The sequence below is a fragment of the Bos grunniens genome, chromosome 15 (genome assembly GCF_055505025.1).
Source record: "Bos grunniens cultivar Pamir isolate PY7600 chromosome 15, Bosgru_T2T1.0, whole genome shotgun sequence".
Classification (NCBI taxonomy): Eukaryota; Metazoa; Chordata; class Mammalia; order Artiodactyla; family Bovidae; genus Bos; species Bos grunniens.
The window spans coordinates 35,623,519-35,650,396 of record NC_141179.1 but is presented as its reverse complement, the minus strand read 5'-3'; the positions used below and the strand labels follow the sequence as shown (position 1 = coordinate 35,650,396).

Here is a 26,878-nt window from a genome sequence, read left to right as displayed (position 1 = left end):
GGGTGGGTAACAGTGGATGTAAAAACAGTGGATGTACATGCTGTGGTTTAGGACTGACACCACTTCACTGTGTAGCCTTGGACAGTGTACCTAACCTCTCTGGACCTCAGTTGCCTCATCTCAAAATGGGCTATCAGTCACTACTCTCAAACAGGTCTAATCACAAGCACTTCCTGACTCCTGAACCTCCAGTGACTCCCCATAGTCTATTACGTCCGAATTCCTTAGCACCCTAATCCAGACCCTTTCCCACCTGCTCAGTCTTCCTTTCCAACCTCACTTCCCATCTGTCTTGTAAAAGCTCCCTATGCTCTGATTTTCAGGGAATCTGCCATTCCAGGCCTTTGCCCAAGCTTTTCCCTTTGCCTGGAGTGCTGATCGGCCTTTTGTCTATCAGGTGAACTATTACTCATCCTTCAGCACTTCCCCTAAGCACCAGCTCTTCCTGTGTCCTTTCCTGATACCTGAGCCTAGTCTTTCCTCCCTCTGTCCCAGTGATACCCTGCAGGAAGTCAGATCTGATAGCTATTTGTCTAGCCTGGACCGTGGGGCCCTCAAGAACTGATATCCCCTGAGCCCGTGCCTAGTACAGAGTAGGAGCTTAAAAGTTAGCTGAAATAAATTAAAGTATCCACTTTATTCCTCTCTAACAAGGTTGTTTGAAGCTCACAAGGGATGATGAATAAGCTAGTACTTTGTAAAATGCTATGCCTGTGTCAGATGGTAACAAACACTGTGAACCTTTCCGTCATGCAGTGAGTTTAGTGGGGAGGTGGCGGGGTGGAGAATAAAGCCAGGATCAGAGAACTGAGAGTCCTTCTGCCAGCGGTCTGTCCCAATGGCTCGCTCTTTCCTTCTGTTTAACTGATTCACTCTTTAATACTCTCTTCTGTGAAGCCCTCCCTGATTACTCTTGTCCTCACAGTTGTCTCCCCGGACAAGGCCCTTCATAGCCTGTTACACAGTTTGGCTTTCAAGTGGGCTGTGGCTCTTGAGTATTGGTGAGCTCTGTTTCCCTAATTAGATTCTAAACCTCTGAAGCCAAGGGCTATGTCTTGGAATTCTTCAGTATCAACTAAGGCACACCACACAGAACTTGGCATGAAGGAGGATGGGTACAGCCAAGTTTTATCTCATGTTTGATTATTAGAGGTTACCTGGAGTGCTGTGTTAAGAAGGATTCTGAGGCCAAGTTCAGTTTTCATGGGAGAGAAAACTGAGATCAATTAGCAATGTCTGCTCTGGGCCTGAAACAGGAAATGGCAACTCACTTTCCAGGTATTTGTGATTCTTATATTTGGGCTAAATGAGTATTAATAGGTTGGGGATGTGCTACAAAGCAGGGGCCTATAATTACTGCTCATCTCCCCTCGTGCCTACTGCAGAGCTGTGTGACGTCCACATTGATCAGTTGGACTAATGTTGTCTCAGTTTTTCCATCAATAAGATCAGTAGGGAGGGAGGGAGGTTGGGGGTGGTTCAGGATGGGGAACACATGTACACCCATGGCTCATTCATGTCAATGTATGGCAAAAACCACTACAGTATTGCAAAGTAATTAGCCTTCAATTAAAATAAATAAATAAATTAAAAAAAAAAAAAAAGATCAGTAGGTACTATCTCTGGCAGGAGAAGTTTGCTCCTGGAGAGGGATGTTGTTTGGTGATGGTGTGTGTGCGTGTGTGTCTGTCTGTCTGAGCCAAGGGGGCAGCCAGACACAAGGACCTCAAGGAAGTTGCTGGCTGGTGTACTCACCAAGAAGACGACGTTGGTGTGCTGGTAGAGGGCTCGGGCCACGCTGATTCGCTGGCGCTGACCACCGGACAGATTGATGCCCTGCCGCCGAAGGGGAGGAAAGGTCAGGCCCGCACAGCCCTTCAGCAGAGACTGTCCAGGCCCCTACTTGATGTGAGCTCTTTGGCTTCATTCACCTCTTTGCGCCCTCCTCATCTGGTAGAGAGGAGGAACTTGTACACGTTCACTGAATTCATTCAGAAGTGGGGAGAATGATCCCCAGGCCTTTAACAATTCATCATGTAGCTGCTAGGGACCATCTGACCCATGAAAACCAGGACAGAGGAAAGTGAAAGTCTGTCAATCAAGTCTGATTCTTTGCTACCCCATGGACTATACAGTCCATGGAATTCTCCAGGCCAGAATACTGGAGTGGGTAGCTATCTTCCCAACCCAGAGATCAAACCCAGGTCTCCTGCACTGCAGACAAGGGAAGCCCAAGAATACTGGTATAGGTAACCTATCCCTTCTCCAGTGGATCTTCCTGACCCAGGAATTGAACCAGGGTTTCCTGCATTGCAGGTGGACTCTTTATCAACTGAGCTATCAGGGAAGCCCTAGGATGAGGGGATTTAAATCACACACCAGGAGGACAGCCATGGGAGAATCCTATTCATCTAAGCTTATGGAGGAGGGACCCCACCTGAGGATGGAACAGGAAGAATAACCCTGAGCCCGGGGCAGTGCTGGGCAGGCTCTCAGTACATACTCGGGGTATCAGTAGAGAGGTCAAGTCCTCCCAGCCTGGGAAAGTGCTAAGCTGACCTCTGCACCCAGCAAGACTGGAAACTTGTCCAGGACAGCCACAAGCCCAGGGCTCAAGGAGATCATTTTGATCCCATGGCAGGCACTCTGCAGCCTTACCCCTCTTTCATTTCACATTCCCTGCTCTCCTTGAGAACGATCTCAGGGCGTGGTGATGGTGATGGGTGGGGAGCAGGGGAGGCCAAGGGTCCCAGCTTTGAGTAACTCCCCTGGAGGTTGCTACTAACCCGTTCCCCAATCTGGGTCTGGTCTCCATGGGGCAAGATGTCAATGTCTGGCTGTAGGGAGCAGGCTTCAATGACCATCTTGTACCTGCAGTGGGGTGGGGTGGGGACACAGCTGAGCAGCCTGGCCAGAGGTGGGCCTGAGCTTTTGCAGAGGGTCATTACCCTCCAGGCAGCTGTGCCAGGATGAGCGATGGCTTTAATGGGCCTCCTGATGGGTGTGAGCAAACACCACGTGAGCTCGAAAAGAGCTGAGGGCAGCACCTGACACCATCTTGGAGCAAGTTAAATATTTGAAGGATGAAATTGGATGGGAGCAAATAGCCATGTAAGTGACAAGAGAGGGCCTGTGGCCCCTGTACGGTGGGGAAAGCTAGAGCCAGAGCCCACGCTTGGGGCACTGCCAGGGAAAAATCACTGCTGGTTTGTTGAGGCAGTAAATGATGATGGCCGTTCAAATATTTGCCCAGCCTACTCCCCTCACACTTCCCTGGTCAGCTCTCAGTCTGAGTGGGTGCTAGCCAGAGTGCATGGAGGCATCAGAGTGTCTTGGTGACAGGTACTTGGGCGTTAGAAGATGGATTCGAAACCCATTTCTGTCACTTCCTGGCTGGGTGGTCTTGGGCAATTTACCTAACCGTCCTGAGTCTTGGTTTCCTCATCTATAAAATGGGGATAATAATAGTACCTGCCTACTGGGATTGGTGTGAGCATTAGAAGAAATCATGAATAACAAGAGCCTCTGGAAAGAGGTCCATGGATGTCAGTGGTCATTAGCCCTGGAGGGATCTGTGTGTGAGCTGCAGAGCTGGGGGCGGAGAATCATGAGAATGGAGAGGGCAGAGCGCTGGGGGAGCCTTTTCACCAACCTCAAGAGGGGGCACCAGTGTGCACACACCTCCCTCCCCTCCTACCCTCTCAACCATGGGAGCTGGACTGCCCCGACGTCCAGAACATCTGGATCATTTCCAGGTGGACCTTATGGAACAGGCTGGAATCCCGATCAGCAGGCTGGAGAGCAGGATGGCGGGGTGAGGGAGATGGATGGAGGAGCAGGCAGCTGGCTGTGCTTAGGGGCTGGGGAGGGAGACTAAAGCATGACCAATTTCTTCCCTCCCCCAGCTCCCTCCCTCTGGGAGGCTTTTACCGTTGCTTGTTGAAGGGACTCTCAAAGGTAATGTTCTCCTCCACGGTGGCATTTAGCAGCCACGGCTTCTGAGAAGCATAGGCCACTGGGCCTCTCTTCCTGGAAAAAGTAGGGCAGGAGGAGAGGAGGCATTCTCAGGGGGTCACTGTCAGAGGTGGTTATCAAGCTGACGGATAAAACTGGGACTAGGGGGTGGGGGCGCCGCGAAGATGAGGAGGTGCAGTTGGCTGAAATCTGCTCTGCGTGTGGCTCCTGGTGGCCTCTCCATTCCCCAAGGCCTGAGGCAGGCTTGGGTGCTGGGCCTTAGCTGACTGGGGGATATGGGACCTCAACCCCTCCCTGCTCTCCACCCCTCCCTGTCCCACCTCTGCAGTCTGTTCCCCTTCCCAGGTCTGCTCAGAGCCTGGGAGAAGCCAACTAAGTGAATACTTGAACCCTGATCTCCTCCTTCCTTGCCTAGCCCTCAAACCACTCAACTTTGATGTTAGCAGCTAACTCTCCAAATGGAAATTTTAAAAAGAGCACTGTTAAGGAAATCATGTTTACTGTGGTATGGTTTCTGAAGACAAAGAAAGAAAAAAAGGAAAAAGAAAAGGAGAAGATGACCACAGGGATAAAAACAATCTGGTGTGAAGGGCTTGATGCCTGGAAGCAGCAGTGGTCTCCCAGCCACCCTGTGAAGCAGAGCCCCCTCCCTGGCCTTCTCTGAGGCTGGGTTGGACCTGGGGAGCTGCCTTCCTGAACTCTGTGGCTCCTCAGGCCTCACAGCCCCTCTGAGGAAGTCTCTCCCAGGGGGCAGTGCTCGGGGTCACAGTACCTGACGTCAGCGTCGGCCACTGTCTCCCGCTCAGGGCTGCAGCAAGGAGGGAAAGACATACATTCAGGGTTCACCCACATGGACTGAGCACGCCATAGACATTCTCAGCTCCTTCAGACCCAGCATGAGGGCCTTGATGACCCCTGAGACGGAGTCTGCAGCCACAAATGCCACAGGTCCCCCTGGGGAGCCTCCACTGCCTGAATACAATCGGGGTGTGTGAAATTACAAGGGAGAGTGGAGTGAAGGCACGTTGGGTGTAGGCTCACGGTGGTGGGGGTCTTCCTACGTCAGGGGAGTCTGAGGCCCAACTCATGGGTCCTGCAGACCCAGCCTCTGAGCCAGGGCTCGGATGCACTGGCCGAGCTCATGGGCTGACACGGCTGCACAGACAGCTGGAGCAGGGAGTGCACTCTGACAGCAGCCAGCCCGGGTGGGACCATGGGTGCCTGCGAGTCTGGGGGTGGGAACCCACAGCTGATGCAACTCAGGGTGGCACTTGCAGGGCTGAGAAGCGCTCCAAGTGTGATTCCCAGAAGACAACCGTGGAGCCTAGGAGATTCACTCAGAGGGACAGGGTCAGCTGTGGTGGCCATGTGGCCTGGACGGACCCCAGCTGCTCCGGTGTCAAATATTCTGCCCTGTTGCTCTCGTCCACATGTTCACACTTGTCACATACCGTGAGGTCTGCTTTTTGGCTCAAGAGTTACGGTCACTATGGCTAGAGAGGCTGGGCTGTCATCAGGCCCTGGCACTTGGTGACAAGGTGGGAGAAACGGCAGAGAAAATGTGGGGTTGTGAAACCTCTGTGGAGTTGGGGAGTGAAGGCCAGACACTTACACTGATTTACAAGGTCAAGTCAACCTTCCCAGTCCTGACTTCCCACCTCCTCCAGTGTGTCTCGATTGTCTTGAAAGAAGTGTGCTTAGGGAGGGTTTTGAAGGTCTTGCAGCCACATTAATCTATTTCACTTGGATGTTTTAGACAACCAGAACATAAAGCACATAGAACATAAAGCAACAGGCTGAATTTCCTGTCTGGCCTCGGGGATAACCACCTCCTCTCCTTATAGCTTTGTTTCTCAACTTTTTTTTTGGATCACCACAGGGCCATTTTAGACGTATTTTTTCTAATTGTCCTTTCCCTGCCGCATTTATTTTCCAATTCAGTGGGTTTAAAAAAAAAATTATATTCACAAGTTTGTGCAGCCACCACTGCTGTCTAAATCCACAACATCTTCATCACCCCTGAAAGAAGCCATACCCATTAGCAGTCATCACCTTCCTCCCTTCCCACTAATCCGCTTTCTGACTCTATCCTCTATGAAATTTTAAAACCACAGATCTACTGTATGTCTGCTTATATACTGTGGCCCTTTGGAGAGCCACAAAACATTGGAATATCTAAGTTTTTCCTCTCCAGTACCAGATTTTTCCCTCTTTGAGAATGCATGCCTCACGTGTTATAGGGCTTCATGTCTCTAAGTGTATGTGGACTATACAGCCCTGAATCTATCCTTAGCACCCCTCCCCGCCCCACACACCCTGCCTAGCCCCTCCCTCCCCATTTTTTTTAAACTACTTTCCTCCCCTGTATTCCCTCTTCTTCCTTTTTTAAAATTGGTCACATGGCGTGGCATTTGGGATCTTCGTTCCCTGATCAGGGGTTGAACCTATGTTGCTTGCAGTGGAAGCGTGGAGTCTTAACCACTGAACCACCAGGGAATCCCCCCAAGCTCCTTCCCTTTATTGGGGACCCACTTCCAACCCAGTCCCAAGGCTGTACCTGGGGTCTTCTCCCGTCTCGCTGTCAGGAAGGCTGCTGGGGCACAAATGGGAAAAAACACCACCAGTTACTTCTCCCCTGCCCACTGCCTTTATTTAGATCACATTGTGTCTTTGGGGAGAAGCAACCTCCACAATCCCCACCCCTCCCACCCATCCCCAGTGTCCCCAAGTGGCTTCTCAACGTCTGTCCCTCCCACAGGCCCTGGATGGGCGTCCTCCAAGCAGCAAGGGCTTCATCAGTGCCCCTGGCACCACTCTCAGCAGCAGCGAGGCTGGCTTGGTGTCAGGACGGGCTTTTAGTTGGGAAAACTAAAGCTCAGAGAGGGAAAGTGACTTTCCCAAGGTCATAATCATTTCATACAGTGTTTTCAAACTGTGGATTGGGACCCAATATAGGGTCCGAAATAAGTAAACTGCAACTGCGCTAAAACAAACCAACATACAATTCCCCCACCCCAAAACCAGTTTGTACCACATGTGGTCAAGATGTGTATTCTTTGTGTAAAATTTTTTCTCGCCTATCAGTGCATAAATGTAGCAGACTGTGGTATAAAATGCATCTCATACTGTGAATTATAGTAAAAATTTTTTTTTGAAAAACACTGTGAAGTGACCTGAATTTTGGTGCCAACTTTGCTAGTGCTCTTTCTCTTGCCCCAGGCCACCTTCCAACCTTCCAGAAGCAACCTTCTGCCAATGAAGTGTGTACATCTGACATGCACATTTGGGGAAAATCAATCTGTTCTGTTTTCATGCAGATATTACTTTAATAAAACCAGCTAACATTTATTATAATCTTGACAAGCACAGTGATAAGCATTGCAATCAGTTCAGTTCAGTTGCTCAGTCGTGTCTAACTCTTTGTGACCCCATAGACTGCAGGACACCAGGCTTCCCTGGCCTTCACTATCTACCGGAGTTTAGCACTGCAATACTATTATCTATTTTAAAGTTCAAAAAAACCATATGGAAGAGGTCTCTTTATGGACAAGGAAAGTCTCTTTAAAGACAAGGAGATTTTTGAGAGTCTAAGTAACTTGTCCAAAGTCACACATCCAGCAAATAGCAGAGGAAATAGATTTGTCTGATTCCAAAGCTCCATGCTCTTAATGACTATGTTATATTGCCTCACTATGACTACCCAGGCCATAGCTCTGATAAATTTCTTGCAAGGAAAATCAGGATGGATAGAAACAGGGATGGGAAGAAGACAGATGAAATTCTCTTCTGTCCTCTGCTGAGGGGCAGAACTTAATTGAGACCTTGATGGGTATATAATCACCAACTCCCTATGATCTTATTCTTTGATCTTTATTAGTTTCACTTCATTCTCTCAACTCAACCTAACTCGTATTGCTTAATCATCAGATTGCTGTGATTTATGGACAAGCTGGTAACATAAAACAGATAAAAAACCCAAGCTTCCAAATTCTAACTCTGCGTCCACAGCCCAGAGAAGCTTATCTCTGCAGTCTTCTGCTTTGACTGCTTCCAGAGTTGCAAAGGCTGTTGTTTATCCGGAGGGAAGCACATCTGTGGCCTCCCCAAGGACCCCGGGACACAGGGTGCTCCTTCGGCTCTAACTCAGTTTGCATCATTATCTGGGCTGCTCAATTAGCCCTTATAATGGACTACTTTCCCCTCTAATAAGTCCCTGTGTAAGTCGTTTATCCCCAGTGGGATTTTAAGGCAGGAAGAGCATCTTTTTTAGCCCCCACAGGGCTTAGCATATGGGAGATCTGTTATAAATGGAGGTTGATAACAGACATCTTTAATTATTTGGGAGGAAGGAAGGGAGGGGGGCTGGCACTCAACGTGAGGCATTGTGTGCAGTTGTTTGTATCCATGGTTTCATCCTCACAACTCTATAAAGAGGTTTTCTATCTTACAGAAAAACCAAGGCTTAGAGTTTGCCTGATGTACCCAAAGGTCAGAGCTAGGGAGAAGGGAGCCTGTGGTGTGAATCCAGGTTCATCGTCTCCTCTTTCCAGCATAGTTCCAGACTTTCTAGAATGAGCCTCCTTGTTGTATATGTATTTCTTAATCTGAAAGGTAAAGAAGGGTACACATGGCATGCGCTTCCTCCCATTGATTGCTGGGCTATTAAGGGAGTGTTCCTCCTCTGCCTGCACTTTTGGGACCAAACACTGAGCTAAGAAGATTATCTCTCCAGTTCTCTGACCCACCTCCTTCTCTGCAGCCAGCTGGGAGCTGGGTCCCTGAGTGCACACCAACCTGAAACATGGCCCAGAGCCTGCCCTCAAATGGCTCATGGACTGGCAGAGTGAATCCCACACATACAGAAGTCAGAAAGCTATAGAGGCCAAAAGAAAAGTAGGAGCAAGAAAGTGCTATAGAACTTTGGGAGAAAAGTATACAAACACATATGCAAATATGCAGAAAAAAGACTGGAAACTTCTGGGTGGTGGATATTGTATGTGTTCATATTAGGTGGTTTTTGCCCTCTTTACACTTGCTTCTTTTCTTATTCAATGCACATTCTTTTAGAATCAGAGAAAACTATACTTTTTTAAAAGATTTTTTTTTTTGATGTGGGCTATTTTAAAGTCTTTTTTTGAATTTGTTACAATATTGCTTCTGTTTTATGTTTTGGCTTTTTGGCTGCGAGGCATGTGAGATCTTAGCTTCCTGACCAAGGATCAAAAGACCAAGGACCCCCTGCATTGGAAGGCAAAGTGTTAACTACTGGACCACCAGGTAAGTCCAAATGTATATTTACAAGTAGTTTGGAGGAGGAAGAAATCTGAGAAAGTGAGGATGGGCTCATAGAAGTTACAGGTGAATGGAACCTCAAAGAGAGAAGGATTGAGACTGGGAGTGGAAGGAGGGAATTCCGGGCTGGAGGAGGAGCTAGCACAAGTGCAGGCAGTGAGAGAAGCGGAAGGAACATGGGCTGGAAAGTCCGTATCTGAGGGGCTTCTCTACTCACTGGTTGTGAAATCTTAGGCAAGTCCCTTTACTTAGGTAGCCTTGTTTCCTTACCTATAAAATTGAGGTCATGGTAGGAACCTCACCGTGACACTGGGAGAATGTATTAACAACACAGCTCAGAGTTGGTTGGAGGGAAAGATGAGGATGGGGTTTGAGAATGAGGGATGGAGTAGGGGCGTGGGGAGACCATCCTTTCAGCTCAGTGTTTGGTTTCAAAGGTGCAGACAGAGGAGGAATCCAAAGGCCCCAACACTCATCTAAGACCCCCAACAATAAACACAGAGGAAAGCTGTGGGGACTGAGGTTGGAAGGGCAAATTAGGACTTACAGGTCTCCACGGTCCGTACATCCCGCCCCAGAGATACTTATTGCTGCTCTGAAATGTAACCTTTCACCCACAGTGCCCTTTCCAATTGAGGTCACTGGGTCCCAATGCCAAATCTCTGAGGGAGGAAAGGGTTTTTGCTATTGTTCAGATGAGGAAACTACGGCTCAGACCAGTGAAATAACCTGCTCAACGTCACACAGCTATTGAGAGGCAGAGTGAGAACGACAGCCAGAGATCATCCCGTTCTCAAGGCAGGCTTGTCACGTTCACACAGCGCCCCTTCTGTCTGCCCACCATCTCTCCACAACTGCCAAGGAAGCCTGGGGTGTCCTTGAGCTCCTGACCTAACTCCCCAAAGGCTCCAGGGACTGTATTAACAGATGGATCACAAGGCTATGCTGAGAGGAGCCTATTTTTTTTTGCATTTGGCCACACTCTGCAGCATGCGGGATCTTAAGTTCCCTGACCAGGGATTGAACCCACACCCCCTGTATTGGAAGACAGAGTCTTAACCATTGGACCACCAGGGAAATCTAAGAGGAGCTGTTTTTCACCCCTGGGGAATCAGGCGTCTCAGGAAGCAGCCTTCACACCCAACCACCACAAGGCAGCAATGTTCTGAGAGTGTCTGAGAGAAAGCAGGGCCTGGGCCCACACCCTAGCGGGTGGCAGGAGCAGCAGGGAGCTCCAGTGAGGCCAGTTTGCAGTTCCTGGTGGGGAGCTGGGCTCTTTCTCCCACTCCTAAGTTTTTCTCGGATCCCTGCTTCCTGCTGGCTCCCGGGGGACATCTAAAATCAATCTACTGTGGACACTAATGGTTCTCTTTTTTTATTTCCAAGGAAAGAACTTCACTAGAGTATATCTGCTAATTTTGACCGCTTATCAGAATGTTTTTCTCTTAATGATCAAGGAAAGAGTGCAAATTCCAGGTTAATGGTGCATCAGAGCACAGAGCTGGGCTGGGGCAGGCGAGTATCATTAGAGAGAATTTTGAAAGCTGCACAGTTTTCCCAGAGACCTGGAGCCCAGCAGCTGATGTGTGGGATCTTCTCAGTGCAGCCACAGTAATTCTTCAGCCTGGAATTCAGGGCATTACCCTGGACTCCGGGTCCCCCACAGGCTTCTGTCCACCTAAGACTGGTGAGCCCCCTGAGGGTGGGGCCAGGTCTTCTCCTTTGTAGCTTACACAGAGTGGCTCACAAAATACATATCCCGTGTGGGCACCGCATTGGAATAACCCTCCAGCCCCACCTCCAAGGAGCCCAGTGTCCTGGGGGAGACAGACACACAAGCATGCGATATGAGGCCACACAAAGAGGATTTGTACATTCTAAATGTTGGTGGAAAAGTTGGGTGGTAGAATTATGGGTGAGGGAAACAGCCTGGGCCAAGGTGTGTGGGAAGGAGAGAGACATAAAGACGTATTTAATGGCAGTCTCCTAAAGGTCATAAACTGTTCCCAGTTCATTCATTTAGCAAAGGCACTGTAGATACAGAGAGACAAATAAGATATGATCTTTGTCCCCAGGGAGCTCACTGCAGTCTCTCCTGGGAGACAGGCTGGGGTATAATTAAAGAGCAATAGGGGAATTTTTTTCCTGGCATAGAAGTACATTGTCAAAGAATAATATTTACACTAATATTTATAGGGCACTCGGTATGTGCCAGGTTAAGCCTCACATTAACTCCGTGGGTAATAAGGGGAAACTGGTGCAGAAGGGTCACAGAATTTTCCAGAGGATGGAGTCCAGATCTGAACTCGGGCAGCCTGCCTCCTGAACTTCTGATCCTATGTGCTCAGCAGTACTGCTCATCTTGTTCAGGGAAGGAATAAATGAATGGTGCACACACAAACCTGTATCCCAGAGCATTCTCTGTTGTGTGCCTCCTATTCCCCCAAATCTCTGCCTTGGGCCTCCTGGGACTCTTTCTGGCTGCCTGGTTACCAGGTCTCAGCCCTGGTATGGATTAAAAAATATATGGGAGCAACCTGGCATCGCCCTCACCTCTGGCTGCAAACAGGCAGGCCCTCGGGAGGGGCTGCTGGGTCAAACGCTATTTTGCTCTTGGTTCATTTTGCAAGTGCATCATCTCCCTGCAGACCTGGCGCCCAAGGTCTGAGGCATGGAGCTCCTGCAAGTAACGTAGAAGGGCCCTCAACAAACAGCCCGTACACTTAACTCACTGCCCAGCGTAGGTGGGCCAGGCAGAGCTGTGTACAAGCCAGGATTCTGAGAGCAGATGAAGCCAATGAGCCATGTCCGGCCAGCCTACTCCTTCCAGTTACTGTAATGAGCTCGGGGCTGGTCTCCCTTCCTGTGGCCTCTCTCTCTCCCATCCCTCATCCTGTATCATCAGTACCTTTCTTCTACAGCCTTCAGACTAAATCTTATTTCCTGGGCCTGGCACACAGGGTATCTGACCTCAGCTCAGCCTACATTTCAGTTCTGACCTTCACCAGCGCCCCTCACACCCACTGCTCCGGGCACCAGAACCACATCCTCTCACATCAGCATGCCTTTGCCCACCCTGATACTCCTGCCTGGAACATCTTCCCCTCCCACCCCTGCTTCTTCCATCTGATGAAGCCACAAGGGTCCCTCAAAACTCAGATACCATGTCCACATGAGTCTTTCCCCCTTGACCTCAGAGTTCACTCTTCCTCTGTGCTTGATGGTGGCACGAGGTGGCACCATGGCACTGGATATCTGTTCCCCTCCTTTGGAAGCAGGGCCACGTCTTCATGATCTTTGCATTCCTATTGCTGTGCCTGAGGTCTGGCGTATAGCAGGCACTCGATAAATATGTGGCGAGTAAATACACCAATGCAGAGAAACCAGAGCACAAGCTGAGTCATGAATGAATTCTCACAGCTTCTCAGGGTGGGCTGCAGGCTACCCTGATGTGCTCGCTATGCTTGGGAGGGAAACTGCCACAAAGCAGCTTCAGGAGACATGAGATCCTCCCTGAGCCTCAAACAGAACCAGGATGTAGGGCCCAAGCTGCCTGTTGAGGAGAGTGAGTGTTCATGCAGACAGAGCTGTGAGCAGCGATGTGGTGGTTCTGCTGGGGTCGGGGGGCAGGGTATCACAGCCATAGCGGCTGCTGGCCTTGAACGTCAGGCTGGCTGTTTCTTCATGTTGATCTCCAGCCCCTTCTCTCTCAGCACACAGTGGAAAGCACATGCACTTGAGCACTACTTAAGTGTACATTCCACTTCTGCCATTTAAGAGCTGGGTGGCTCAGGGCAACCTGCTTCACCTCAGTTTTCTCATCTGTTAAATGGGGATAATGAGAACGCCTGCCTCATAGAATTTGGTGAAGACTGACCAAGACAATGAAGTAAATAAAGTGCCTTACACAGTAATCTTGCACACAAGAGCCGCTCCAACTCCCTGGAGAGGACCCTGAACCCCCTGGGGCTGGTGCAGATTTTCTCATCTGTTAAATGGGGATAATGAGAACGCCTGCCTCATAGAGTTTGGTGAAGAGTGACCAAGACAATGAAGTAAATAAAGTACCTTACACAGTAATCTTGCACAAAAGAGCTGCTCTAACTCCCTGGAGAGACCCCCTGGGGCTGGGGCAGAGGCTTCCAAAGAGAAAGGAGGAGCAGTCAGACCCTGAGAGCTTGGAGAGGAGGTGGGAGCTGAGGCTGAGGCCTCTGCAGAGGACAGAGAGGTCTGATGCTGGTGTGAAAGGGCACGCGAGGGTGAGCAGGGTGGGGAGGAGATGAAGGAAGTGGGACAAAGGGGACAGGCTCAGAGAGGGCTGAGCCAGATGCAGAAATGGGAATCCAGGAGTGACCCCAGTCTCTGAGCAGTGTAATCCCATCCAGGAAATCCCACCCTGCCCTGAGAGGATCCAGCTTGCCCTCTACATGGAAATTGGAGAATAATCTCTGGAGCTAAGACCCAAGGCACCCCAGCCCAAGGCAGCAGGCAGGCTTGAGGGAAAGAGTCCAGGCTTGGGACTCTGGTCCACATGCTGAGCATGTCACCCCACCTCGCTGTCCTCAGTTCCTACTTCTGTGAAATGGGGTAATAGCACCCAGCCGGAGGATCCAATGAGCTCATGTGTGCAGTGCACCTAGCCAAGGGCCTGCGCAGAGCGGGTGCGCAGTGACTAGCAGTTGTTCTGTTCGGCTCACAGTTCACTGGGGTTTCCTGTCTTCCTGTCACAGATATACACAGGCAGCCAGTGGCAGGGCTCCTCCCTCCAAAGCCCTGAGAGGCAGTTGGCACCAGGCTCTGGCAATCCAATGCCTGGACCTTTCCAGTCAGGCTGTGTTGAGAAACACCTGAATAAGATGGGGAATGGAGGCAGAGACCCTGTGTCCCCAGACACACCACATTCCCAGTGGAATTAAGGTTCCTGAGTCTGAAGTTATAGGAAACCCAAGGAGCTCATTGCCAGCCCATAGCCCCGTTGAGGAAGGAAACTTGCCATTTGTTGGGTGCCCTGTTCAGGGGCATTTTGGAAAAGCAGGAGATGGGGGGGCCTGTCCCAAGGCCTCTCTCTCTCCTCAGTCTGCTCTCAAGTTGGTGAAAAAACCTGACATCTTGAATGCTAATTTGCCCCTAGAAATGATTGCTAGGGAAAGTCTGTCCTCTGTTGAATTGGTCTCGACTTTTATTCCTTAAACCTTGATCATATCCCTCTTTCTCTTGGATACTTGGGGGCAGGGAGGTGTTGGGGGGCAGAGGGTGGTGGACTCCAACCCAGGTTACATGTTGACTGCAGTAGCCGTGTTCTGCCCAGGTTTCTGAACAGTTTTCCCACCCTCTTCATTTCTTGGCTCTTCTTTTCTTACTTTTAAAAAAGCTTTTATCATTTATGTATCTTTAATCAACTAGTTTCAAGTGCTTTGGGGAAATAGATAGCCATAAATAATAGATTCATGATTGACTCAGGCTGGGGTTCGGCTCTTTAATTGAGACAGTGATCTTTGCCCAGAATCCCACATTTGCCTGATTTATCTCTGGTTCCTTGAAATACACACTGACTGGTCTGTATCAGCTTTGCTGATAACCAAGCCAGAAACCAACGTTCATGTTATGGATCCCCGCAGTGGGGGGCAGTGCAGCCGAGTGAACGTGGAGTTTGGAGTCAAACAGAACTGAGTTTGAATTCCAGCTTTGCCACTAATTGGGTAGGTGAATTAGGGCAAATCGTTTGGCCCTTCTGTCCAAAATGAGATCTGTTAACAGTACTCACCTTGCTGGTTTTCGTAAGAATTAAATGAAATAGTGTGTGCAGAGGACTTGGCAAAGTACCTGGCACATAGTGAAAGTGTTAGTCACTCAGTCGTGTCCGACTCTTTGTGACCCCAGGGACTGTAGCCCGCCAAGCTCCTCTGTCCATGGGATTTCCCAGGCAAGAATACTGGAGTGGGTTGCCATTTCCTTCTCCAGGGGATCTTCCCGACCCAGGGATCGAACCCAGGTGCCTGCATTGCAGGCAGATTCTTTGCCATCTGAGCCAGCAGGGAAGTCCTTGGCACATAGTGAGGGCTAATGCTAATGATGGTAACGAGAGTAACAAGTAACTGGTTTCACCGAGCGCTCATGGAACACACTCAATACACGCATGACGCACCCTGCACTGAGAACGGCTGCGAGGAGGGCTGCCCACCTGCCGCTGCCTTTCCACTGACTGAGCCCGGAAGGTGCACACAGTACCTGTTCCAGAAGACGGCCCCCGAGAGCTTCTGCATCTCCCCCAGGGTGGCGAGGAGGAGCGAGGACTTGCCGCAGCCCACCTGCCCCACGATCATGGTCAGCTGACCTGCAGGGAGGGAGGGCAGCAGGGGGAGCGGAGGCCAGAGAGAGTCTGAACAACTACCACCCAGACAGACAGGCAGCAACCCAACTCTAGGGCCCCCATCTGCTCTTCTCCTGTCTAGAATCCCCAGGGAGCCCTTTCCTCCTTTGAGCCTTTCCTTCTGGAAACCCACACCCTATCTCTGGCTCCCCATGTTCTTCTACTACTAATTCCCTGCCCTTTCCTGAGGGCCTACGTCTCTCTCCAGTGCTCTCCAGTGTGAGCTCAGTGCCTCTTGGTCCCCACAAAGGCCACCCTATCCTTCTCCTTCCCATGCTTTGCTCAAGCTGCTGCTTCTGCCCAACTGTCTACCCTGCTCACGGCCTGAAGGACCCTGCTCATTCTCGGAGTCCCCAGCTCTTTCACAATGCTTTCCCTGGCTACTGGGGATCACTTTTCCTTTTGTGAAGCACCCACTCTGTCTGCAACAGGTGGTTTGACATCAAGACCCCGCTGTCCTGCCCTGTCCTTGCTGCTGCTCTCCCACCAAGCACCTGGACTCCCCGAGGAAGGAGCCCAGCCCCTCTCTAGCCTTCGTACCCCAGAGCACCCACCAAGAGTGCACATACAGCAGCTGCTCAATTGGTCCTGATTTTTCTTTTTCTCTCCTCGTCATTCAGTGGAACATGGGGAGGGGGCACTTCAGACATGATTCTGAGGGGGACACCCCTAGACCATGATGGAGGTGTGAGCTGGGTCATACCTCGGGGGATGCGGATGGTGATGTTGGACAGTGTGGGGATTCCATCGGGTGTCCACGTGAAGAAGCCTCCAATGATCTTCATTAGGGGCACCCCACCGACCAGAAGAGAACAGAAAGGCAGCTGAGTTTGGTGTGAATAGTCTTGCCTCCCCTCCCCCATGAAAGCAAAAAAAAAACAAAACACACACTGATTCCAGTCCACCTCCAAGGCAGGGGAGTTGGAGCATGGCCTTCTCATGCAGACCTCTACCTGAGGCACCCTCCCCAGAGGATGGCCACAGGTGCCCCCACTTGGTGGAGATTGAAGCACTGGCCCTGGTCTCAGGGCTCCTATGGACACTACAGGCAGGCAGGGTGACCTCCATCCAGGGCAGAGGGCTCAGGACCCAGGTGTCTGGTCCTTCAGACATTGTGCTCCCTTGTGGAGATGGTGCTGGGTGGCCAGGCATGGAGGTGTAGGGTCTAGGACTCACCTGGACACAGCAGTTGTCAGCATCCCCATCTGTGCCAGGGGCCAGGCTCTGCAGTGGGTTCGTGAGGCCCCGACAATCCTCCCGGGCTGGACGCTTGCGGTTCACAACCTTGAGGGGCTGGAGTTTATTAGAGGAGGTGAGGGCCCAGGGGCTGGGAGCTGTGCAAGGAAGCTGAGGCAGGACAACAGCAGGGCTCGAGCTGCAGGCGTTAGAGAAATACACCGGGGTTGGGGTGCAGGGCAGGGGGGCACTCACCACCGTCTGGTACTTGCTGGCTTGGCCCTGGGGCGCGGGTTCTCGCGGAGCACACTGCTCCTCACGGATCTCTGCGCTGGACAGGAACTCGCTGAGCTTTTGCACGCTGCAGAGGAAGCGCAGACACCCCTCACCCTGCCGGGGGGGCAGAGAGGAGGGGAGAGGGAGGAGGGCGAGGCCTGAGAGAGCAGTTCTGAGAAGACTTCAGGTTCCAGCTGTGGCCCCCACAAAGCCCACACAGGAAGGGACAGACCAGGGCCATTCTGTGGGGGCAATAGGAGTTACTAGGGTTATTAGTGTTGACTAGTCAGCTGGAGTAGGTTAGGGCATGGATTAGGAGGGACTGACTAGTTTTAGGGTTAGTTTAAAGTTAGTTGGTTAGTCTGGTTATTAGACCGAAGGATAGTTGGTGTTGGGGTTTATGGGAGTTCTGATAGGTTAGTTAGGATTAGGATTGGCTATTAACCATTGAGTTGGGGCTTCCCTGGTGGCTCAGACAGTAAAGAATCTGCTTGCAATGCAAGAAACCCATGTTCAATCCTGGGATCAGGAAGATCCACTGGAGAAGGGAATGGCTAACCACTCCAGTACCCTTTCCTGGAGAATTCCATGGACAGAGGAGCCTGGCAGGCTACAGACCATGGGGTCACAAAGAGTCAGACATGACATGACATCACTACTAACTACACAGTGGACACTGTTAAATGGTTTATAAGCACATAATTGAATCCCCATTAAATAATTTGATCTTGCTGGGGGAGGTGTGGAAGAAGTATTATTCCCAACTCAAGGAGGAAAAGGCTATTCTCCACCCCAAGCATTTCCTTATGAACTCAGAGGAGGTTCCAGAATCTTCACTTGATTCATTCTCTCTTATCCCTAGGGGTGGGCAAGGTGTCTGGGGAATCTTGAGAATTGTTCATACAATCCCACCTTTTGCTAAAATTTCCAACAGCCTGGGGCCACCCCACCCCTATCTCTGTTCTGAGCACACAGTCTCTCCCCATACAAGGAGCAGACTGCCAGCCTCTGCCTGCTTCTCCTTCTGTCCCCATTCCAACACAGCTTGGTGGGGTGGTGCGGGGGCAAGGAGTGGGAGATGGAGCTGACTTAGGGTAAAGCTTCAGGCTGTGTTATGTTCCCACTTTCAGCCCAGAGTCTGGTCTCCTTCTTTAAAAAGGCTGTAGCTATCCTGAGGTGAGATGAGGAGTATTTATATAGAAATGCTTCTGGGTCAGGCAAGAGATTCCCCATAGCTGTAACACCTCTGAATATATGGGTTCTACACAGAATCATCGGCTGGGGTAGGGGTGGGGGAGGAGGGTTGATCATTAGTTGTTTCACAATGTCACTAAAAGTGAGTCAACACAGTTGATCCTGGAAATGGGAGCTAATCCCTTTCCAGCCAGCTACTCCCTAGTGAGATTCTCCTATGACCACAGCTCTGCTGTGTTATGCCCCTCCATCCTTGACCCTCTTTCCATCAGCTACTTCATTCCAACAGCCACCCCTCCTGCCAGCTGCCTCGGACCTGCCAGGGTTCAGGAGAGGGATGTCACTTCCCACAAGGCTGGAGGGGTTTGAGTACAGAGGACGTTTGTTCCTGTCTGGTCCCACTGGTGATAAGGAAGGACATAGCCAGCTCTCCCCAGAGGCACGCCTGCCCGTTGCTTTCACAAAGCTAGTTCAGCGGCTTCGGGAGATCTTCACACTCCAGCTGTGGCATTCCCCAGCTAGAGCCTCAGCCTTTTACCTCCAGGCTTTCACTCCCAAGAAGGTGATGCCTCTGGGAGAGTGGCAGAGTCACCACTGGGCTCTTGAGCCCTGAAGTGGGGCCTCCCAGAGTGCAGGCCAGTTAGAGACAGGGGGTGCAGGTGCTTGGGGAAAGCCTCTTCACCAACCGGGACTGTGAAGGTGCTGAGTCCCGTGGAGAGACCGCGGGTGTTCAGCTTGGGGAAGACAAGGATTTCAGGGATGCCTTCTAACATCTGCGGGGCTGTCATCATGTGGGAGAGGGATGATGTTCATTCTGAGTGGCTCTGGAAGGCAGAACTTGGAGCAATGGTTAGAATTTATGAGGATATACCAAGTTCGGCTCAAAGTCGATTTTTTTTTTTTTTATGGAGTTGTCTTGAAGGTGACATTGAGTTCCCTCTCCTTGGAGGACATAAGAAATTTGGCTAGTCCTTCTCAGGGATGGTGTAGAGGGGAGCTACACATGGACTATGTCCCTCTGACCAACCACAACCAGCTTCAGCAAAGCCCACATCAACGGGCAGGCGTATCCCGGGACCAAACAGCTATGGTTGCTGTGGTCGCCAGAGCGAGCCTGGGCCCGACACATGAGCAGCCTGTCGCCCTGGCCGGACCCCTCCTCTCACCTGACCAGAGCCTTGACGGTGGACCGGACCACGCTGGACAGCAGGAACAGCGGTGTGACCAGGATGTGGAAGAGGGAGAGGGAGGCGAAGGCCACTGAGGGGGAGAAGTCGGCCTCTCTGAAGAAGCTGACGTGGCCCACGAAGGTCTGTGGACAGAGGCACAAATGAGACAGAGCAGAGCGGGATTCAGGGCACGGGCCCCTCCCACACTGGCGGGCCTCAGTCTCCGGGGAAGGAAACCAGAAGCGGGGAGCAAGGGATCCAGGGGAACTTCTGGTTGGAGATGCTGTCATCCTCAGAGTCATCTCATGGAACCATCCCTCCTGGCCCTGCCTCCTTCATTCCAGGAACACCAGGAGCCCTCAGGTTAGGTCAGCTCTGCCCACTCTCAGACAACAGTCCTCAGCCGGAAAATGTAAACATGCTATTTACAAAACCACCTCCTCAGCTGTGCCCCCCAGCCTCCGGCTACCTGGCTTGGCTCGGTAGCCTCTGTTACCCACAGTTCCCCAAGAGCCAGGCCGGGAACCAGCCCAATAAGTCATGTTGAAAGTGAATTCCCAAGCGTGACTGACAGGCTGTGAACTTGACACAGTTCAGGGACTCCGGCCCCGGGGGAAAGAAATGCATCTCTTTAAAGAACTGCAGCAGTCACAGAAGTCAAGGATGGGAGTCCTGAGAGAAGGGGCTGTGGGCGTGTGGCCTTTTTGGAGGGGTGTGCTGCTGGCCCCCACTACTCAGCTCCCACACAGCTTTGGCCAAAATTGCTTTAGAAAACCACCACTGTGATATTTAATGACACAGAGAATTGTTCATGTCATAGTCTTAAATTTTAAAAAGGTTGCAAAACTGCGTGTGAAGCACAATCCTATTTTTGTAAAAATGCTGTATTCTGTGACTCAAGAAAAGACTGGAAAGAAACACATTGAAGTTGTTGCCAGTGGGATTATGGGTGAATTAAGTTCTCTTTGCCTTTTCCCTTCTGAATTCCCCAACGTTTCTACAAAAACGTGTCTCACTTTTATAATGAAGAAGTTTGATGGCACTTTTTAAAAGAAAGTTTAATTGATCTCGAGACTAAGCATCAGGTCTTCCAGGCTGGGAGGCAGAGGTCTTGTCTGCCTGGATGGGGTGTGGAGAAGCGACCAGCTCCATATACAGACAGACTTGCCATCCGTGACCCTGTTCTCTGTGCCCCTGCTGAACCTAGCTCCTGAAGCCCCTGTACAGAAAGGCCAAACCCTGGGAATCTCTCACTCCAGAAATCCCCACTGCCCCCAACCAACCCCCCAAACAATGGGAGACAGAGAAAGGATCCACTTACGATGAGGACAGCTGCAATGGGGATGGCCGTGTTCATGAAAACTGCGGAGGAAGCACAGAGGGAGTTTAGCAGGATGAAGAAGACAGCTGGAGGTGAAGCTGCCCAGGCTGGACTGGAGGCAGGGCAGCCTCTGGGGTCCTTGCCCAGCCTGCAGGGTAGAGCTGGGACAGAAATCTTAGCCCTGTGGCACCTCCAGCTCCTTACCATGTGTCCTCAAGATGCTTATCCCCTGTCCTTGAGTCATAAAAGCCTCTAAAGAAAGGCTGAAATGCTCTTACTCTGCTCCATGTAGACAGTGTGAAGAAAGCCCTACAAGAAAATGGCAGGGGGAAGGATTGGAGAGTTGGCAGCCGGTGGTCAAACATGAGGTCAGCAGCATGTGTTTCTGGGGCCACCGAGTTGCTTCTCCTTCCTCTGTCTCTGGTCCCTGAATTTCCCTGGACTGAGGCTTACAGGATTCCTAATCTCCCAAGGCTCTTAGAACTTCCCTGGTGGCTCAGATGGTAAGGAATCTGCCTGCAATGTGAGAGACCTGGGTACAATCCCCGGGTCAGGAAGATCCCCTGGAGGAAGAAATGGCAACCCACTGCAGTATTCTTGCTTGGAGAATCCTCATGGACAAAGGAGCCTGATGGGCTACCGTCCACGGGGTCGCAAAGTGTCGGACACGACTGAGCAACTAACACTTTCACTCTTGCATGGCTCTTAGGAAGGGTTTCAAACTCATTCACACTGAGGTATTAGTGACTGAGGACAGCTCGAAGCAGGGACTGCCTTAGCTCTAAGGCTGGGAGTCCATGCATAGGTGGGGCAGTAGGTTTCCTGCAATGGAAGCCCCTTCTTTGTTCTGTCTACAGAGCAGTCCTCAGACTCTTCACAGGGACCCCAAAGAGCAAAGAGATCTGGACTTAAAGTCAGAGAAGGGTGGAGTCCTCATTTTTTCTAACCTGTGTAATCCTGGGCTGATCATTTACCTCCCTGGACCTCAGTTTCTTTCCCCTGAGTTTTGTTAACTTGTACCGACTTGTTCCCACACTCAGGCGCTCTCCTCGGTGAGAGCAGGTAATGTAGGGAAGGGACTCCATGAAGCCTTAGTGCTACCTAAGTACTACACCTCCTGGGCGGCTAGCTTAGCCCTGCTCCTCTGGACCAACCTGTGAGATGCCGGAGGCAGCCCTGACCCCTGGCCCAAACTTCCGGAGAGAGCACCCCTCCTGGAGTAAGAGATGCCCATTCTAGCTGCCACCATCCCACCACCTCCCCCTTCCTTCCTGAAGCCTCTTCTAGACCAGCCAAGAGTCTGGTTCTACAATTAGCCAGATGAAAGCAGAAGGGGCCAGGAGCCAGAGGCCAAGGGCTCAGCCTGTGCACATGGCCCCTGTTCAATGAATGGTGAAGCGTCTGACGCTGAAAAATTCCAGACGTTCAACACCATTCCAAGAAGCTGACTGTCTAGTTACTCCAAGAGTCCAGCACCAGCGAGAACATCCACTGTGTGTGTTGGAGATGCGGAACCCCAAGAGAGAGGAAGAACATGGTCCCTGCCCTCATGAGGCTCCCACTCTGCGGAAGGAGGTAAGGAACTATGCTCCCAGGAGGCACCTTATAGGATGGGAGACAGCCCCTGTGGGGCTCTCAAGCAAATAGGAAAGACACTGTTCCCATCTTTGGGGAATTCCTGATCTATGGGCCCTGCCATTGGAGGGCTCCCTGTCTCATGGAGAAGATATGACTGGAGCCCTTGGGGCACTGCCAATCTCTTTGACCACAGGGCTTTTTATCAACACTAATATCATACATGACGGTGCTTTGACTGCTCTTCCTGGATGAAGGCTCCATGGTCTCCTGGTGCCCACCACAATGCCACAGCCCTCCCTCATGGCCCTCTTACACTGCAGGGGGCAGGATATAAGCAGTATTGGTTTTCCCACAGCACAGGGAACCCAGATCTGGCATACAGGACACAGCATGGCCATCACTGGCTGGGGAGAGGGAGGGAGAGGACGATGCCCATCAGGCCTGGGCCCTTGACCATCACCACACAGCTTGAAAGACAGGTAGCCTCACCCTCGGAGCTCCCTCAGGGCAGATGGCATCTTCTGTTCCTCTCCTGCCCATCCTGTCAACAGGAACTTGTGCACCCCACCCCTGCCCCAGGCCAAGACCCCTCCCACACATGCGGGGGCTCAACTCCCAGCTAAAGAACAGACCAGGAAGTTAGATTATAAACCGGTAGGACTCGCTCAGAAAGCAATCTGGTGCTTCGGAGCTAGAGCTGCACAGAAGTTCAGACCTTCTGATCCTGTAATCTCTCTCCTGGGAATTTATCCTGAATAATCACTCAAGAGAAGCACAAAGCTCTCAGTAAGACGGTGTTAGCCGCAGCACTATCTGTCACAGCAAAATGAAAACCGCAACCACAGCAAAGAAGCACTGAAACGAAGTAAACTGGAAACATCTAACGGGAGCGGCTGTTTTAGTAAACAATGGACGGCAACTCCAGGCAGACTTTACAGTCAGGAGACGTGTGATAATTGACATTTTGTTCTACTCCGTGTTTTCCTTGGTCGTGATTTTTTCATTTATATATTTTTTTCTATTTTATTGTCTTCATTCTTGTAGCTGCCTGAACTCCTTTGAGGAATGAGACGAGCTACACATAAATCTGAAAAGGAGCATTCCAAAGCTGATGCAGCAACACGGAGAACACAAGTGATATATAATTAACTTCTATCAGTTTTGGCTATTGTATGGAGATGCTAAAAATGAAAATGTTATTTTCCATTGTCCTCATTCTCTTTTGGAAGGATGGCCTTTTTACAGGGAGCTCTGGGTCACTTTCAGGGGTGGGGGTTGGGTGAATAGACTTGCCAGCTGCAAGATCAGCCCCTTAGGACTGGGGTGAACACAGCTGGAACTGGGGGTGTCAGTGCCGGAGACTGGGAGGTGTTAGCCGCAGGCGTGCTACAAGGTCTGGCTTCTCTCTGCACTCAGCAGACCCCCCTGTGCCTGGGATGAAGGTATGGTGGGGTGGGGTGGGAAGGGAGCTGGGCATCCCTTCAACTGGTCATGGCTTGAAGACCTGAGGCCTTGCCTCCATTTCCCTGAACCACATAAGGGCCTATAGGAGGAGTGGGAAGTAAGACCAAGAGTAGATTTCTCTCCAACTTTGGCATGGGGTAGGCTGACTCACTTTGATGTGATCTAGGAAAAAATTAAAAAAAGAAAAACATGACAGTGCTCAAACCTTGAACGTTGGGGAGCAGGAAATACTGTTAAATAACACGAAGTGAAAGCAGAAGATTACGAAACGAGGTGTGAGTGTGATGCTGTTATGGAAAAGTTTAGTTGTGTGTAGGCAGGCCTGAAAGGCCACCTTCAAAAGGGAAAGCCTTTCTGTAACAGCGCAGAGTTAAGGACAGATATTGTTTGAATAACCCCCTCCTCCTTTAAGAAATATTCATTCAGAAATTGAGGGTCTCCTCTGTTCCAGGCACTGCATTCCAGGCAACCAACACAACCCCTCACTACTGAGGGGTACAGTAGTGAACAATGGTGTCGCCCCTCAAACAAAATAACACATCCCCTGAACACAAAGCAGGGCTCAGATAGCCCGCTCCCTGCCGGCTTTGGTCAAGGAATGCTGCCCGGCCCGCGGGTGCCAGCCCCCACACTGTAATAACAGCAGCTTTTCATCTCCAAAGCACTGATAAATATTTCAGAAGCCACGCGTCGGGGAGGCACAGTGAGCCATTTGTGCCTCTGGTTAAGTTCACCGCCTCTCCCCAGGCCCAGGGGAGAAGCTGCCGGCTCACAGTGAGGCAGGCCGCACCTGCAAGAGCGCTATTCAGTCTGAAGTCAAGAGAGGGAAGGAAAGCAGGTTCACGGTGTGTCCGGCGCTGGAGGTGGTGGAAGTGAGGCGGGAGGCTCACAGCCAGCTGAGCCCTGCCTCCAGCTCCCCAGACACCGCCCCCCGGCCATCCAGTGGCCCCCTCCCCAGGCAGGCCAGGATGTGCATCAGCAGCCCACTGCGGCTGCACCAGCTGGCGGGAGGAAGAGCAGATGCTGAAGAAGTCCCGAGAAGCTGGAGAAGTCTGGAGGTCACCTTGTCCCCAGACACGGGCTGTCTTCAGTCAGGGCCTCCACCCAGGGGGAAAGAGGGAGCTTAAGACTCACCAAGAATAGCCAGGCCCTGGGTTTCCAGGAGGGGCAGGTGCTGGGTGCTCTGTGAATGGCAGAGCTGGGTTTGGCGGGGACGGGGGGTTGTTTTTTGTTTTTCAGGACAAAGTATGAGGCCAGTCACATTTATCCAAAGTGAACCACCTGAATGTGGTTCCGACCCGAGCGGGAAGAGGGAAGGTCCCTGACCACAGAACACTGGAAAAGACGGCAAGCCCCTTTCCTTTAAACTCCTTCAATGCCTCCCTGCCTCAGGGGGAAACCCAACGCACAAGATGCAGCACCATCTGTGGGAATGAAATAAAAGAGGCCAGGGCCAGGTGTGCACCATGAAAGCAAACCCGGGGGATTTAGAACTGACCACAGGCATGGCCCCTGTTCACGTCATGGTCTCCCACAAGACGCGGAGGGCAAAGGCCACGCAGCCTCCTCTCCAATGCCCAGGGCCTCAGTAGAGTCTGGCAAAGAGAGAAGGCTCTGGAATGAGTGCTGCATGAAGGACAGAATGAACGGGCAGCATGTCGGCTGGGTGATGGGTAGGGCCTGGGACCCTTCTGTCACCTCTGCAGAGCTTGTCCTCCAATGCATGGCTGGACTGGACACCTAGGGCTATGTGGGTGCTGCAAGAAAAGAAGGGTGGGACTGACTTCTAAGAGGAAGCACAGCACTCACCCCTGCTTTTCCTCACTTGGTCTTCTTACTAAAACCTGGCCTGTGCCAGCTGCAGCCAAACCTCCTCCTGCATGAAGCTTTGTGCACACTCCCTGCCCATGTGGGCTTCCTTCTTCTCTATTCTCTGCCATTTATTGGCTGAGGACCTCAGAGAGTCCATTCCCTTCCCTGAGCCTCAGTCTTTCCTGCTGTAAAATGGGACAACAGGGGCACACAGCTCACAGAGTCGTGAGGGTTAGTGCGGCCAGTGCAGAGCAGGTCCTGTGGTTGAGAACTCCCAGCCACACTGTCTCATGTACGTGAGCGCTGACTTCTCAGCAGAGTATAAACTCCATGAGAATAGCAGCACATCTTTTGCCCTTTTGGGTGATTAACACAGGGCAGGGCTCGCTCAGTGCCATCTGAGTAACTCACATCTGTTTTTCTTCAAGAGGAAATACCCATTCTGGATTTTGATAGCAGGGAAACTGGACTCATTTCCTTTTCACCCCCTTGTGCTGACCTGCCCTGCACCAGCTCAGGGGTCCACACACAGGAGATCTCAGTGATGCTGACACTGAGACCATCAGATAGAGTGCCAGAGGTAACCTTGTCTGCCTGACAGTCTGACTGCCTGGTGTATGATGACCAGACTGAAAACCCCGCAGGCCGCACCACCGATGGGCCCCATCAGGACACGTGACTCCAGGGCTCCACTGCGGCACCAGGACCCCATGGTTGGTGCCAGAAGGGAGGATGAAAGATGCCCCATTACCTCAAGCCTAATCACCTGTGTCCTAATTCCAGGTGACAGAGAGCAGAAGGCAGGAAGTCCAGGAGGACGTAAGTGAAAACACACTCAAAGCTAATAACTGCAGCCTGGCAGGGCCTCTAACCTGTCTCTCCCCATCCCACCATCAACCAACACAGAGAAACCCATCCCAGGAAAGGTGAACACCCAGCGAGCAGCACTTGGCTTTCCAAGCTCTCTCTCTCCGAGGGCTTTTCCTGTTCCCCTCTCTGCCTTCTTCCATGGACCAGCCGAGGCTGTTTATCTTTCTAGGTCACCAAGTACTGGACAGGTTAGGGGCCCTGGGCACACCCCTGCATAGCTCCAGAGCCCCTGACTCCTTCCAGAGTCATCTCAGCTCTGGACAACAAGCAGTCTCCTTGCCCTAGGTCCTCCTTCCCCAAACCCTTCACAAAGCTATGGCTTGTTGTCTGGGGGCCCATAGGACAAAAAGAATTTATTAGACAGGCTTCATTGGGCTAGCC

At 51.4% G+C, this 26,878-nt stretch overlaps 1 protein-coding gene across 15 annotated transcripts in view; it reads right to left on the bottom strand.

Annotated features, from left to right (window-relative positions):
* ABCC8 (ATP binding cassette subfamily C member 8) overlaps positions 1–26,878 on the bottom strand; it is a 79,114-nt gene that overhangs the window by 16,903 nt on the left and 35,333 nt on the right. For 10 of the 15 annotated variants that reach the window (XR_015142025.1, XR_015142023.1, XR_015142021.1 and 7 more), the window contains 11 exons: positions 20,774–20,814; positions 19,450–19,595; positions 17,069–17,174; positions 16,814–16,930; positions 16,341–16,416; positions 15,496–15,601; positions 6,533–6,568; positions 4,748–4,783; positions 3,931–4,029; positions 2,787–2,871; positions 1,756–1,836 (listed from right to left, as the gene is read on the bottom strand). Coding sequence is in view for 9 of the 15 variants with exons in the window: in XM_086339763.1 (XP_086195889.1) it covers positions 1,756–1,836; positions 2,787–2,871; positions 3,931–4,029; positions 4,748–4,783; positions 6,533–6,568; positions 15,496–15,601; positions 16,341–16,416; positions 16,814–16,930; positions 17,069–17,174; positions 19,450–19,595; positions 20,774–20,814 (929 nt within the window). In the remaining 6 variants the exon portion in view is untranslated. Of the gene's footprint in view, positions 1–1,755; positions 1,837–2,786; positions 2,872–3,862; positions 4,030–4,747; positions 4,784–6,532; positions 6,569–15,495; positions 15,602–16,340; positions 16,417–16,813; positions 16,931–17,068; positions 17,204–19,449; positions 19,596–20,773; positions 20,815–20,977; positions 21,166–26,878 lie in introns of those variants that run through there. The other 5 variants (XR_015142026.1, XM_086339764.1, XM_086339770.1 and 2 more) reach the window with 4 other exon arrangements.